General features: G+C 39.8%; 1 protein-coding gene across 1 annotated transcript in view; it reads right to left on the bottom strand.

The window, feature by feature from the left end:
- SND1 (staphylococcal nuclease and tudor domain containing 1) overlaps window positions 1–17,154 on the bottom strand; it is a 440,492-nt gene that overhangs the window by 283,627 nt on the left and 139,711 nt on the right. Inside the window, exon 11 of the mRNA XM_007982822.3 lies at window positions 809–898. Coding sequence (XP_007981013.1) covers window positions 809–898 — 90 coding nt within the window. The remainder of the gene's footprint in view (window positions 1–808; window positions 899–17,154) is intronic.

Genomic DNA, 17,154 nt, shown 5'->3' with positions numbered 1-17,154 from the left:
ACATGGTGAGACTCCATCTCTACCAAAAAATACAAAAATTAGCCAGGCGTGGTGGTACACACCTGTAGTCCCAGCTACTTAGGAGGCTGGGGGGTAGAAATGCTTGAACTCAGGGGGCAGAGGTTGCAGTGAGCTGAGATCACACCACTGCACTCCAGACTAGGCAACAGAGTAAGATCTTGTCTCCCCCCAACAACAACAACAACAACAACAACAAAAGTCATCAAGCTACACAAAAATCTGCACACGAACTATCAGGAAGCCATACACCCCTTCATGAAAAAAAAACTCTTACAGGGGACAGAAAATTCTGCCAGTCAGAAGAATAGAGGGAGCATTGATGCCACAGTGCATTACAAAAATAGGCGTGCTCATAGTCCAGGTCATCCCCTCTTCCCCTTATAGCCAGCCTATCCCTCAGAAGTAGCGGAAGCATGAAAAAGGAGCAAGCTTCCCTCACTAGTAAATCCCATAGCCCTGAACATTTAATGAAGGTGGCTGGAGAAAACAAGAGAGCCAACTGAATGGAGCTCAGGGCAATATGCAATTATTAAAACTGGAATTGAGCCCGGACCCTGCTGTGAGACTACTGGCAATCAAACTGTGGTCAGGGCCCTAATTTTAAACCTCTCCCATTGGGTACCGTTTCTGACACATAAACACGCCTCTCTTCATATCAAAGTAATTCCACTTGACTTGATGGAGGAGTGTCATCTGCTGGTAAAGGGCCCAGCTTACAACAATTGCCTCCAAAAGATTAGCTTAAGCCCAACCACTTGCAAATATACTTCTGTCATCAATTTCTTACCTTCTTCCCAATAAGCTTTTTTCGAAGAAATTCCCGGGCCTCAAACATGTAAGGAATATCATATAGGGGACGCAGTTTCTTGTTCTTATCCTAAAAGTAAAATAAAACATGACATCAGGAATGAACAAAATCAAATGAACACGTCCAACAGCACAAGATATAGGAATGTGTCTGAAATTGGTTACCTCTTAGTATCGCGAATATTAAATGTTAAGACATATAATAAATGATTTAAAAGTATTTGGTTGAAATGCTTTATTGAGAATAGGGCTACCTTTTTCACACAACAGGCTCACAAATAAGAAATAGAGTGTTTGTAATCACCCAAACTGGAAACAAATGTTCTTTAACAGAGACATAGTAGCATAAACTGTATTACAGAAGAAGCTCAATAAGTATTAGGACACTTCAAATATTTACAGATATTTTAAATCCAATTCTATTACTCAAAAAAATCTTTATTGAGGACCTACCAACTGCTAGTTCCATACAAAGCATTCTATAAATACATGTATAATCCTGGACTCAAAAATTATGAAACTTAAAATAGGAATAGACGAAATCCTACAGATAGGCAATAGCAACACAAAGCAGTTTTTTTTTTTCTTTTTTTTTTTTTTTGAGACAGAGTCTCGCTCTGGACAGGCTGGAGAGCAAGGGCATGATCTTGGCTCACTGCAACCTCCGCCTCCTGGGTTCAAGCAATTCTTGTGCCTTAGCCTCCAGAGTACTGGGGATTACAGGCATGTGCCACCACACCCAGCTAATTTTTGTATTTTTAGTAGAGATGGGGTTTCACCATATTGGCCAGGCTGGTCTCAAACTCCTGACCTCAAGTGACCCGCCTGCCTTGGCCTCCCACCCAAAGTGCTGGGATTACAGGCATGAGACACCACAACTGGCCAACGGTTTTGATTCAGTGCTATGCTAATATATGTGATATAGACTAGGGACTAAATGCTATAAGAGTTCAGGGAAGTGGAAAGAAGTAATCAGGAAATGTTTCACTGACAAGGCCAGATTTAATATGAGTTTGCAGGATAGTAAAGAAATAGGAGGAAAATTAAACTTGGAAAAAACAGAAAAACCAAAAGAAGAGAGGCAGAAAGGAACAGTATGTCAACACATACACACTTACTTCATTATCTCACGGGCCCCAGATTCGTCCTAAAAGAGGTGGCTATTCTAAGCAATGTCATTTTTAGATGATATAAGAGGGTCTATCTAGATGAAGGTAACAGAAGTAGGAAAGGACAGGAGCCTGAGAGATAATGAGAACCACTTGAAGAAATGAATTAACGGGAACTGAAAATGGTGTAGAGAGGATAAAGGAGTAGGAATCCAATGTGGAGTCATGATGACACACGTAAGTCAAGAGACTTTTGTCTTTGTATAAGAAATAAGAGATCTTGACTACACCAGTTGGTATACTTCACTTTAATATTTCCCTCCCAGAAGCCTGTAAGTTCCACGACAAAAAAGACTCATTCTTTGTTTTTCTTTAACTCCCCAGAACCAAGTACAGTACCTCCCTCATCAGTACATACTCAATAATTACAGTTAGACTTAAGTAGCTCCAAAGAAACATGCAGACTGATATACAAAGATCAAATGTGGCACCTGGTATCTTCTGTCTGCCAAGGATTCTTAGGTATGATTGAGTGCCATCACCAATTCTGCCTTATGGCTTATGTTATACTTGGCTCCTTAAGAGATCTCTATTTGTAATCTATTTTTATAAAATATCCATAATCCTGTACATGTGTCCCTTGTGTTAACCAGCATTCCCCTAACCCAGGCATACATACAAAGTATGCTAGGAGAACAGGATTGCTTTGCAGAGTTGAGAATCTCCAGGAAAATATTTGCAAAAAGTATAGAAAGAAAGGAGAAAATCAAGGACCAACCCCTACCCTAGATGTACACCACTGATTCCACATCCTCTATGCTTATCCAACCTGGCCGAACCTTTGCCATCTATTATGCACCTGACAAAACAAGATACCTCTGTGTAGTCCAAACTGTACTCAAAGAAAATATTACGTTTTTTCCTAAGTAGCCACTACTCTTAAGTAAAGAGCCTTCATCATTTTAATGCCCCATTTAAAAATCATCCTAAGGTCGATATTATGGTTAAGGGGATCTATGAAATAGATGTTTCCTCCTAGATGCAAACTAAGCCTCTATGCCTCCAGCACATAATACCAACATTTCAATTCATTGACCATGACCAAGAAAATCTCTTGTGAGAATGTAGATAACACTTTCAGTGTCAAGGAAATTTGAGTTTCATATTCACTATCCAACTGTTTTCTACTTCCTGTTAAAAAAAAAAGTGGGGGCAGAGGGCATAATTATCATCATTCCAGTGCTCTTCTAAAAAGTTAAGGTAGCTCCTTCTCCCAGATCATATGTGGAAGTCAACATACTCCAAACAGAAGCCTCTGGGGTGGCTGAGCTCTGATCAAGGCCCAGGTGTGTCATGATCACTGTCTGGTGGGAAGAAAATGACCATGAACACGAGAATCTTTAGAGGAACAAAATAACACTGAGGTTTTCTTATAGAAAATAAAGAAAATGGGATGCGTAGAAATTGCCTGGGTTAGGGGAATGCTGGTTAACACAAGGGACACATGTACAGGATTATGGATATTTTATAAAAATAGATTACAAATTAGAGATCTCTTAAGGAGCCAAGTATAACATACAAGCCGTAAAGTAGAGTTGGTGATGGCACTCAATCATACCTAAGAATGCTTGCCAGACAGAAGATACCAGTTGCCAGTAATAAACAGGATTTTTAATAAAGACAAAATCAATGGTTATCAGAATCAGCCCTCAGGAATAAAGAAGTGTCAGTGTATTCATATTCACCAAGCAACAGTGGACATTCTATTTTCTGAGGGTAGCTACATGATTACTAAAGTGAACATTTTCAAAGATGAATTGAACAAAATAACAACACTGACCTTACACAGCCTTATGATTTGCCTCAGAACCCAAAATCCTGCACCTTACTCTCTCTCTCTCTCTCTCTCTCTCTATATATATATATATATATATATATACACACACACACATATATATATATATTTTTTTAAGATATGGGGTCTTACTATGTTGCTCAGGCTAGTCTTGAACTCCTGGCTTCAGGCAGTCCTCCCACCTCTGCCTCCTGAGTAGCTAGGACTACAGGTATGTGCCGCTACACCTGTCTCCCTACATATTCTGAAACAGCATAGAGATAGACGGGAATGTCAGTTGGCTGTAATTCCAAAACTAGGAATAAAAGGTAAGAAACACTGTTCCAATGGGCCTTCAAATGAAGATTATGGGATGAGGTACAACTAAATGTTTGAAAATGGCTGTCTAAATAAGAATCTTGCTTTTAAGACACTCCACAGGATAAAATACCCTCAAAAGAATGAAGGAAAATAAAGAGTGTATCAATAAACACCCCAATAAGAAACAGGGCACCTTCAGAGTCTGATTATATGTCTCTCATGAAGCTAGAAAGAACTAATAGCACAAGCAGAAAACAAGATACCACAGAATGATCTTGTTACTCTAACCCCTCAGAGCTAGTAGCTACTAACATCTGCAGACATCTTACAAGAGAGATATTAGAAGTCCCTGAGAAACCACAAAATAAAAGCAATTCCTGCAAATTACCAGGTATATAAAAGCCTTTGAAATCTCCAAGAGGCAACTGAGGTATGGAATGTATCCTCAGAAAACAGGAATTTAGCTGAATCTTACCTGCTTAAAAAGAACTGTCTAGTTTAGATTCTAATTTACATGGAAATATTTTTTAAAAAATAAAAATAGGAAAAAATGCTTGCTTTATAAACTCGTGGGCGGATAATATACAAACCAATAGGTGCTGTAATCACTGTTCATCCTGAGAAATGACATTGCACGTAGGCCCTGCAATGACTCACATTAGAGATGGAAGAGGTAACGTCAGTCATCTGTATCTCTTACCAGTTTGGGAAGGAGGCCCAATACCCACATCTCAGCATCTGAAGATATAGCTAGCATTTTTTCAGGAAGGTATTTTTGGCTGGTTACCAAAATTGGGAGTCTGGTCAATGTCCATTAGGAGGGAATGAAAGAGAACTTGAATCAAGTCCTTATTCTCAATCCCCATTCAGGCCTAATTTTACCTAGCCCATTCTTAAACATTGTACCCACAAAACTAAATGACCTTGGGATACTGCAGGATTTTTACAAATGAGGGAGAAATGAAGGCAGAAAAAAGAATATAAATTTATTACCACTGATATACACTCAAAATGGTGAAGGTAACTTTTTTATGTATATTTGATCTCATTTTTTAAAGTGTAAAAAACAAAAAAAATTTAAGTCACAAATTATATATTTTAAAAAAGGTTGAAATGTGTGGCTTCATTAAAATTTTAAAAGTTCTGTACCGAAAAGACATAATGAATGACGTGAAAAGTCAAAGAAAGCACTGACAGTGGGGATAAGTGAAATGGAAGAAAGAACATGGAGAGCAGGAGAGGGAACAGGGGTGCAGGGCCACAGCTGTAATGAGATTAGGGCAGGTCTCACTAAGATTACATTTTACCAAAAACTCAAAGAGGTATAGGATGCCCAGTCATCCGAAGAAAGGCAAAGATAACAGCCAATGCACGTTAGCAACAAAGGCACCACCACTGCAGCTAGAGCAGAATGCAGGAGGGGGAGGCAGCAGGAGATGAAGACACAGAGCTGACTTCACATTTAAGAATTATTTTGCCTTTTGTGTTGAGAACAGACACTGTGACAAGAAAAGGAAAGAGCAGAGGAGACAAATTAGGAGATTATGATAGTAATCTGGGCAGGAAATCATGGGAGATTACATCAAGGCAGCAGCAGTGAGGAAGGCAAGAAGTGGTCAGAACTGGAAACATTCCGAAAGAAGACGGATGGAACGTTAGGAATGAAAGAAAAGGAGGAATCAAGAATGACTCCTTTTTTATCTGAGCAAATGGAAAGATGGCTGGGGTCATGAAATAAAATGGGGAAGATCACCAGTAGAATAGACGAAGGGAGAAGGGTAAGACCAGGAGACGTGCTAAGCTTCAGCTATTAGAAACCTGAGTGGAGATGTTGAATGGGCAGTTGGGTATACAAACATGGAGTTTGGTCTGAACCAGCAAAACACGTTTGGGAGTTGTTGGCATATAGGTAGTATCTTCTAACATTACAAGGTCATGAATACGCAACAGGAGACTGAGAATGAGCAACCAGTAAGCAGGGCGGGAGGAAAATACCAGAATGCTGTGTTCCGGAATCCAAGAAATGAAAACGAATAGACAAGAAGGAATCATCAACTGTGTCAAATGCCACAAACTAAGGCAAGCAAAATGGGAAGTATGATTTGCACTTTGGGTCTAGCTAAGTGTGGGTCACTGGTAGTTTGATGAGGATAGTTTTGGTAGAACACTAGGGGTACAAGCCTGGTTGAAACTACAAATGGGTGCACAAGAGAATGGTAAGAAAAAAACCTGAGGACAGCAAGAACACTTAATCCTTGAATGACATGGGTTTAAACTGTGCAGGTCCACTTATATGTGGATTTCCTCCTGCCCCTGCCATTCCTGTGACAGCAAGACCAACCTCTCCTGTTCTGGTCAACAGTAGGCAATTAGTAGTTGAATTCTGGGGGGAATAAAAAGTTCTAGGGCTGGGCGCAGTGGCTCACGCCTGTAATCCCAGAACTTCGGGAGGCCAAGGCAGGTAGATCACGAGGTCAGGAGATCGAGACCATCCTGGCTAACATAAACCCTGTCTCTACTAAAAATACAAAATTAGCTGGGTGTGGTGGTGGGTGCCTGTAGTCCCAGCTACTCAGGAGGCTGAGGCAGGAGAATGGTGTGAACCCGGGAGGCGGAGCTTGCAGTGAGCTGAGATAGCGCCCACTGCCTAGGCGACAAAGAGAGACTCCATCTCAAAAAAAAAAAAAGTTCTATATATGAATTTTTGACCATGTGGAGGCTGCCACTCCTAAATCCCACACTATTCAAGGGTCAACTGTATATACAGTCCTTTCAAAAGCTGTATCATGAAGGAGTACGAAGAGACTATGGTGGCATGCGCCTTCCCTGGCAAGGAAGCAGCAGAGCAAAGATAAGGATTTTGTTTTTGATTTCAGATTGGAGAAATAACAGGCAATGGTCTAGTGGTGAGCAAACAAGAGAGAGAAGAGAAATGCTACAGCAATGTCTATGCCATGGACAGAATGGCTTTCCACAGAGCACCCGTAGTTCATCTGCAGGTATATGGATGGATGCAGATTCCAGTAGGTGGGTAGACAGATGTGGTACTCAGAGCTGGTGGGGGTTCTCTTCTGATTACTTTGATTTACTCAGTAAATAACTAACAATAAGAAAAAGAGAAATAAACCCATAGATGAATTGGCAAAAGATATAAACAGGTATTTCACTAAATAATTCCAAGTACACATTAAGTATGCAAAAAAGTATAACTTGATAATTGTCAGAAAAATGTAAATTGAGATACAGTACCTCTATCATATTGGCAAATATTTTAAAGAATGTGGGGAAATAGGAATGCCCCTTAACCACTGAGGGGACTATAAAAAGTTTAAATACTTTGATATAGTGCTATGCGGCATTGTTTGGTTAAAGGTGGTAACACACATACCTCTAACTACGAAATGCTACTTACAGGTAGGTATATGCCCCAGAAAATTCTCATATGTGCAAGACAAGTGTAACAACATCTATATTAACACTGGATATAGTATAGTCAAGCAATGGAATATACAGTAGTCTGGCTGATTTAGAGCAACACAGCAAATGGACAGATTAAAAAAAAAACAAAATTGAGCTGGAAAAGCAAGTTGTAGACTGATATAGTAAAACCCCATATAAAAGGAGACTAAAAACAGATACAAACAATAGTATATTATTCATAAAGCTATGTAAGCAGCAAAAGAATAAAAATGCACAATGGTTACTGATGTGGAATGGGTGGGGAGAGAAAGAGAAAAGGAGAAGGGGAAAAAATGGGGTTGAGGACAAGTACACAGGGACTTTCAACTGTGTCTGTAATACACAACAGTAAAAAGGAAAAATACAAGGCTCTGAAGCACACAGGGAAGAATATCAAGGCTGAAAAAGGAACCCAGATGTTTGTTATGTTATTCTATAAACTTAGATTTCTTTTTTAAGACAAAATGTTGAGGGAGAGAAAATCTCCAAAGCTGCTTTGATCACCCTTTCCCATTTCTCCCAATATTTCATGCTTTCATTCCTCTCTTCAGCAGAATAACTGGCCATTCTTTTCCTCCTAAGAAATGCACTAAATTCCATTTATTTCCTCAAAAAAAGGATACTCTTCCACAGATATATCCTTCTGTGAGGCAGTGGAAATAATTTAACTACAAACGTTCTATAGACAGGGTCAAAATCAAATTTGATTTTTATATTTAAAAGGAGACTCAACTATAATAAATGAATTAATGTGCCCAAGAGGAATTATACTCCATGACGATCTTAAAACTGACTGTTGAATTAAAATAAGAACTACAGACATGATCAGATTAAAGTGGATAAGATTTCAAACAGTAAATAATGGACCAGTCCCAGTTGCCCTGCCTCACATGCCATTTTAATAAACAAAGGCTGCAATTTCCATTTCAATTATAACTTAAAATAGGAGCATTACCACATGCCCTGGGCATATTTACAATTAAGGACCTTTCAATTCCCTCGGCATCCAGGAGACAGAACACACAGGGATAGCCACTGTTTTATGGTCCTTAACACATACAGTAGCACATTTCTATAAAAGGCAGGTCTGATAACTAGAAAGCTACAAGCTAGCAGTGGGAGGAAGGTTTAAAATTGTAACCACCTTGGCCAATGGAAGGTATATTTTATCTTCCCAAGGTACCTAACTATTCCTAAAGGACCATACACAGAAGCCTCATAGATCCAAACACCTCAAGAGTTGTTTCAAAGAAAAAGCAGCTTTATTTCCAACCAGCTCTATTTCATTCTCTCCATTCAAAATACCTCTTAAAAGTAAATACAGTCTATAACAGAGACATGATCTGAGCAAGTGCCAAATTCACAGCAACGCAATACATTTAACATATCTTCCAGGAAGCAAAGACGAAATAGAAAACAATAGAAACTGAAATCAAACTTTAAAAAAAAACTGGAATCTACGTGAGTGTACAGGTGTGAGGTTAGAAGGAGGTGATTATGAAGATAACTACCTCCCTTAAGTGTTTCACTGCTTGTGTAGGACGCTCCAATTTCTCAATCTTTCTGACAACCCTATTTGATTCTGCTGATCCCATCTTTAAGGCTCTATTAGCACATGTGAAAAGCACTAGAACTTAAAGAATAATATTAGTTATAGATAACCCTATCAAATAGGCTTAATGCTAATAGCAGTCCTACCTGGTAAAGATCATGATCCCACTTTTACCAGAAGGTAATTAAGGCTTACAGTTTAAGTAATTTGCCTGATGTCACACAACTAGTAATGGCAAAGCTGGGATTTTGATCCCAGGTACCCCAGAGGCTCATGGCTTGTGAGCCAGGCACTACAGCTCTTGGTTTTTGACTGCCAAAAGACATCACCACCTGTCGGTAGTTGTCAGGTTTCAGTATGCCTAAGAATCTCGTGGGAGCTTATAACCCTGCAGACTATCAAGCCCACACCAGATAATCTGATTCAGTAGTTCTGGTGTGATTCCCACAAACGTGCTTTTTAATTTTTGTTCTTTAACAGAGTCTTGCTATGTTGTTGCTCCTGGTGCAATGGCGTGACAAGGGCTCACTGCAGCCTTGACGTTCCAGGCTCACGTGATCCTTCCACCTCAGCCTCCCAAGTAGCTGGGACTATAGGTATGTACCACCACACCCAGCTAATTATTTTAATTTTTTGTAGAGACAGGGTCTTGCTGTGTTACCAGGGCTGATATCAAACTCCTGGGTTCAAGTCATCCTCCCGCCTCAGCCTTTCAAAGAGCTAGGATAATAGGCATGAGCCACTGCATCTGGCCACTTGAATTTTTAAATAAGTAGCAAGGAGGTCTCTGGGCCACAAAAATGTCTATATTTTAGGCATTTGGCCCCATGACTTTTAAATCAAAGGCAATAAAACAAAGAGGAGGTTAGAGTTTTATTAAAGGCAGAAAGCCACCCTGGGGAACTTGATTAATGCTAAAATAGTTCAATAAAAATAAAAGAAAAAGTAAGCAGGTTAATAACAATGGGAGAATTCAATACCCCTCCAACTTTTATACAAATAAGACACCAGGAAACATTGTAGTAACAGTGACGAAACAAAATTTCCAAATATTCCTTAGTTCCAGCTACTGGAAGCCTGGGTGTGGGATCTGAGAATCCAACCAACCTGGCCATGACAGGAATGGCAAAAGTAGGCACGTCTTGTCTCCTTTCCTGCCCAGGTCCACAAAGCCACCCAGGGGTCTGGACCCACACTAGCCACGGTGATAGCAGAAAAGAAGAGGCAGTGGCAATTCCAAGAAACAGTCCTGGTTACAGATGTCTCCTGGCAACTTGCCAGTAGGAGAAGAAGAGTTTCACAGGACCAAAAGTGGGAAGAAGTAAAGCAAATTTAGGCAGTCTCATGTCCTTAAAGAGACTGACCTGTTATCTCCAGTGCACACCATATGATTATATTCCACAGGAACTTGCACATCCTGAAATTAAAGTACCATTTTCTTTCTTTCTTTTTTTTTTTTAATTTATTTATTATTATTATACTTTAAGTTGTAGGGTACATGTGCATAACTAAAGTACCATTTTCAAGACCATCACGTAAGGAAAAAAATCTGCCTCTAAAGAGTGTTCTTCTATTCAATGACATTAGCCAACTAAGAGTATTTCAGAAGCACTTGCTATTTACTGCTCAGACACAGTAAGGATGAGAGAGGGAAGAGGACAGAGAGAAGGATAGGGAGGAAATAACAGGAGCCAAGCAGGAAGTCTCTGTTCCCCCAAAACCCCGTCCGGACTTTAAATAGCTTAAAGGCTCCAGGGGCTCCCAAACAATTATCCAAGTAGCAAACCACATATGGTGCCTTCACTTAGCTACAAACACCACTGCAAGGGGTGAGGGCGGGAGGGGAAGGTGAAATAAAAGAATAGCATCGCCCCTCACAAACCTAAATGTGAAAGGACATGAAGGCTCACAAGAAGGTGGGCCACCAGCCGCAAAGTGGCTCCCACACCCACTGAAGAAAATTGAAAACAAAAAAGATGCTGGGGTCCTGCCTTATCTTCCTTTCCCTGTGCAGGCATGGCTTTCAACATGTAACCGGACACAAACATTTCCCACCCTCGAAGTGCTCTGAAAGTAAAACTCTGCTCCAAGAGGGAATGAAGTCTGTGCTACTTTTCCTAGAGGAACAGTGAGGATTCAACCAGTAAGCCTGGGATAATGAGGCAGAAAGGGCATCAAATTCTTCAAGAGAACAAGGCTTGAGTTCAGTTCTCCGGAAGGCAATGAGGAAAAGAGCTGCCCTCGACCTTGAAATCAAACATTCCCTGAATATTTCATGGCAACCAAATGACCAAGAGTAGCAGGCAGCTTGATGCTGATCTACTGGGCTCTTGACAGTGATTGTGGCCCAACCACTGCCCTCCTACTTGGTGGTTTGCCTCGGTTTCCTCTTAAGAATCAGCAAAACAGCCCGTGCACGGTGGCTCATGCCTGTAATCTCAGCACCTATTGGGAGACTGAGGTGGGTGGATCACCTGAGGTCAGGAGTTCAAGACCAGCCTGACCAACATGGTGAAACCTTGTCTCTACTAAAAATACAAATTAGCCCAGCATGGTGGCGTGCATGTGTAATCCCAGCTACTTGGGAGGCTGAGATAGGAGAATCGCTTGAACCCGGGAGGTGGAGGTTGGGGTGAGCTGAGATCATGCCAATGCACTCCAGCCTGGGTGACAGAGTGAGACTCCATAGCAAAAAAAAGAAGAAGAAGAAGAAGAAAAAGACTCAGCAAAATAAAAATTATCTGGACTTACTTATGACTTTGTGGTGAAAACCAAGCAAAATTATTTCAAAACTGTAAAAAATCAGAAACAGGCTAATTAGTACAAATTAAGGCAAGTCTAAGTTCACACTCAAGGAACATTTTGGCAAATATAAACACCGTGAGAAAACCAAATCTATACTTTTACTGCTGCTAAGAAGCAAAGCTACTTAGCTAAGTTTTACGGCATCTAACATGGATGTTAACAAGAGCAAAAATGTCAAAGGACAGAAGACGAGATAAGCCAAAGTTACAGCACTAATCACTTTCTGCCTTGTATTATTGTAATTTAATTACTTCATACAGGTCTTAGAGCCTCTGCCAGACTACATGAGGGAAGATCTATGAAAGAGAAAAAAAGCTGTTCATGGTACCTAGAAAGTGCCCAGCATAGTGCCACATTCCTAGAAATATCAAAATACTGAGGGAATATAATGGGGAATTCAGAAAGAACTATCTAAAAAATTTACTTTTGACAACTCAAACTCTATTTCTTGTGATTATGGGATTTAATAAATCTGGTTAGTAAATTTCAAAGTGAACTTTAAAGCGGGGACAGCTGTATCACTGCAGCTTCATACTATCGTTAGCAAATGCATAGAATGAAGGGTGCTTATACTACACTAGTTGAATACAAACTGTTCCTCAACCTTCTGGCTACTATTACTAAATATGATTTTATACTATACAAAGATAAGTCCATTAATGAATAAAAATTAGAAAAATTTAACTAGATATCTCCTTGTACAACTGCAAAATCTAGACCCTTTGTAATCGCTAATGAAAAAGTAGTACTCTTGGCAGCCTGTGTCTAACGTTAGAGAAAACCCGAATTTACAAAATCCAAATAATCACTATGCTCTCTTTTGACCTGGCTAAGACTTTAAAACAATTTTCTATTCTCTCTACGCCTACAAGTTTGACATAATGAATTATATTACTTATGATCCTGAAAAAAAAACCCTCAATTTATTATTAGCTAAGTTAGCAGAAATCCTTACAGAACACATATAATACCATTCAGAGTTCAAGTAAAGCTGAACTGATACACTAAAAATATTTCAAGCGTGACAGTTCAACGCTAAAATAAATATGATAGTAAACTACCATATAAAGAGGAATATTTTCCTAATTTGGAATCAACAGAACTAGCTTCCTCAAAAAAAATCATGAAGTTGAGATTAACCCTAAGTAAACACGGTTGCTGGGGTTGGTATATTTTGAGGTTAAACTTAAAGAAAAGAAGGAAAGGGTAGTGAAAGATCATGGAGCTCTTCCTTTGTTCTGGAAAGACTCATCTGCAGCAATACAGGCATGAAGATTTGGTGAATGAAATGTACTCTTTGTGTGCTGTTTAAATGAGCAAGTAGAGCTGAGAAGAAATAAAATATAATTAGTGTCTCTGTAGAAGAGCCTCTTTCTACCTAGCTAATAGTTGTGAAGATCAACTAGAAACATGAATGAACATTAAAAGTGGGAAATTCCTTAATTGGAAATGACATTTAAAAAAATCTACAAGTAAGAAGACAGAATTTAAAAGTAGAGGAAAACGAGCAGAGAGAAAGAAGCCTTCAAAGACAAAAGTAGGCCTGAAGGTTTTCAAGGTAATGGAAACCGGTACGGTAACTGGTGGCAGCAGGGACCAGTATATCACAACTGGCTATGCCCTTCTGGCACTACTTTCCTTTTCATTGGTAGCTCATAATTAACCAGTTGGCCCCAGATCATGTTTTCTAGTAATGGAGAAATCTTCTCCCACATTTCTTACTGTTCATACCCAGGCTAAAAATGGAGAGCCAATGACCTCAGTAGAGACAACCCCGTTACTTAAAGTACAGGCACCAAGCCAGATGAAACCCATCCAGCACAGGGATGTGCCACAAACCCTCCCACAGCTATAAAAGAGGGGAAAAGAACAGGAGGAAAAGAAAATAAATCTCTGACAACAGGAAACCAATTTTCTCTGTAACAGACAGCAGGAGCGGGTGAGCCCATTCAGAGGATAATATCATTTTGTTAGAAAAATGCTTCTTTGTGAATGTCTTCCTTTCTTCACCATATTAAAAAACAATAATTATTATTAAAGTTTCTTCTTGGAAGAACACAAGGGAAAATGAGGCTGAATATGACACCATTATTTAGCTGGTGCCAGTGGAACCTTCGATTGAGCTAGATTTCCAGTCAAATTTGTGCAATGAATTGTTGTGCATTTCAAAACACAAGACTGAATTACGTAAGTGCACGCAGAAAGGTCTCCCTTTTAGACACTGGGTTTCTGCTTGGTTGCTGCATCTCTTCAAGGTCTAAATCAGGATGCCAAGTCTAGTGCCACATAATTCATCCACCAAATTCAAAGTATTCTAAGCCTGTGCATAAATATTCAGTAAAATGAGGCCTGTACCTTTTCAGGACAGATATCACCCTAACCTTACAGAAGGAAGATGACTTTCTTTTACTGTACAGTCTACTTGACATCAATCAAAAAACTTCAACATTTATCACCGACTACTACCATGGAGAAATATGGGCAAATAAACTTAAAAGAACTATGAACAGCACAGACATGTAGATGCAATACCCAGCTGGCATAGCAATTTCATTAGATAGATAGATAGATAGATAGATAGATAGATAGATAGATAGATAGATAGCTTGCCTTGCCCTTCTGTGTGAAGGGACTGTTACAAACTTGAAGCCACACTCAGGAATTTGTTGGGGTTCTTTTCTCCAGCTGATTGCATCTAGTGAACAGGCAGGCAAGTCACAGCACACAGAACAGTCAGGTGAGGGTAGAAGGGAGGAGGGCAACAATGGGGAACTTCTCCATCTATAACTGTGGTTACTGTTCACAGCTGTTCCGTCTTTGGGGAATGACATGGGACGTGAGACTGGTGCCTTGATCTGTGAGAATACAGTTTTATCTCCTCCTTCATGTAATGTCACCCTAAATACCCTTGTCCTTCCAGCCATAAAACAACTGAAATGGTGCCTATTTAACAAAGTTTTTATGTCAATCCTATCACCATTGCATTGTGACAATGACACCCTTACCTTTCCTACTGCTGGCACCCTAACTCCCTTAACACAAAGGGTTGGCACCACTCTAAATTTCTACAATTCATTAAAAAACAAAACAAACACCACTAACTATTTGAGTGGTGCTATGTGCTTGCACATTAAACATATTAATTCTAATCCTCACAATAGCAAAAAAAAGCTGGAATTATGACAGCTTTACTTCACAGAGACCTGAGAAGTTAGGTGCCCAGAGAAATAACATGCCCAATATCACATATGTCAGAGCAAAAAGCTCCCACAAAGATCTGTCTGCCCCAGAAACCATCACAGTTTCTATCATCTGCTTCCCAGTTGCTGTGGTAGCAAGAACTGGCAGATTACCCACTGGCTTTTCACTCACTACACACAATGTCCCCTAGACCTGAAAAGGTCAATTAATTTCAACACGTAATACATGCTTGCCCACCCTGGGAAGCTCACCAAACTGGAAAAAGTTGGATCTAGTAGTTATGCTAGTTATGAAGCTATTGTCATGCAGTTTCAAAACTGATCATTCTAAACTTTTCCTTGGTGATGCTAGGGCAAGGAACCTGCAAACCCTGTCTCTGCCTTGCCAGCTGGCTTCCTTAGGCTCTGCCAATAGGGGGTGCCAGAGGGAGCTGGGACAGGAAGAAGGGGCAGATCTTTCCTATTCCTGCCAGTGGCTCCAGAGCACAACTTCTTCCTCCCAGCAATGGTAGCTTGTTCCAGTAGCAGCAAGCGAGTTCAGCTTGCTGCTTTCCCAACACTCCTAGAAATAGGTTATCACACCTCCTCAGATTCACAAGAACCAATCAACTGGCAGCACTCCTGGGAAGTCTGGGTCCCAAGATCCTGGAGTCCCAGTCCTAGTCTCCAAGCTTAGAGACACAAGCATCAGTTAACAGCAGTCTATGTCCCCAGCTTCACATAGTCTCCCTCTAAATTTCCATGTTTTTATGTTTTCTTTTCTTATTCCCCCAACCTTAGAGGGCAGGAGGTACATCTTGTAGTTATTACCTCCATGCTACACTTAGGGTTCTTTTTTTCACCTTATTAGTATTCCCACATCTAGCTAATCATTTCTTACATTATGTTCTCTCTGTTAAAATAACTGGTGTGCTTTCTGTCTCCTTACTGGATCCTGACACCGTAGCTAAAAGCACCCTCTCTTGCAGGTCACAACTGGACAAAGAAAAGTGACCATCAGATAGCAGCAGTCCACCTCTCTTGATAAACAACACTCTGTAGAGAAAATTCCCTCTTACCTATTCCATACCACCAGCTTCACCCTGCCTGCCCCCATATACCATGACCACCTACACTGTGCAAATATGCACAAAAGATCCAATAAAAAAGGAACTAGTACTCATAAAGAGATTCCACAGTTAAAATATGTGATGACTGAGAAATGCTTACAAGATTCAACAACTGGTAACACAAAGAGAAGACTTTCAAGTCACAGTACGTGTCTAATCCATGGAATGTGCAAGATATGAAAATTACACAATAAGAGAACGAAATAACCTATCATTTTTTCTACCTATAATATGCTGTTGAATACTCTCATGGATAGTGAATCATTTTGTGGTTTTCAAGCCCAACCACACAGGAAAGCTGCATTCATGGCTTTGTAAATTGCAATCATGATAGAAATGGAAGACTAAAGTTAGCTTAAATGTGTCAGCGTGGTTACTATATTGCATAAAATGGTATGTAAATAAAGTAAGGGTTAAAGGAGATGACAAATCACGGGAGGCCCAAAATACCAGCAAAATGTCATTTTTCTACTATAGCAAGATGAAAAAAATCCCAGATTTGTTATCACATATTTTATCATGCAATGTTTTTGAATGAAGTCTAGGAACTTCTCTTAAGCCAGCTGTCAAAAATAAGTGGAGCTGGGTGCATACCCAGGGCTAGGAGAAGGGGAAAAGGGAAATTACTGTTTAATGGGGACAGAGTTTCAGTTTTGTAAGATGAAAATGTTCTATAGGTATGTTTCGCAATAATGTGAATATACTTAACATTTCTGAGCAGTAAATAAAAATAGTAAAGATGGTAAATTTTATGTTATATATGTGTTACCACAATTTAAAAAAAAAAAAAAAGTAATGCTGGGCATGGTGGCTCATGCCTTTAATCCCAGCAGTTTGTGAAGCCAAGGCACGTGAATCACAAGATTCACAAGAGTTAGATGTGAATCACAAGAGTTAGAGACCAGCCTCGGCAACAGAGTGAGATTCTGTCTCTGCA

The sequence above is a fragment of the Chlorocebus sabaeus genome, chromosome 21 (genome assembly GCF_047675955.1).
Source record: "Chlorocebus sabaeus isolate Y175 chromosome 21, mChlSab1.0.hap1, whole genome shotgun sequence".
In the NCBI taxonomy this organism is placed as follows: domain Eukaryota; kingdom Metazoa; phylum Chordata; class Mammalia; order Primates; family Cercopithecidae; genus Chlorocebus; species Chlorocebus sabaeus.
Note: the sequence above shows the minus strand (reverse complement) of the source record. Positions and strands in the feature narration are given on the sequence as shown.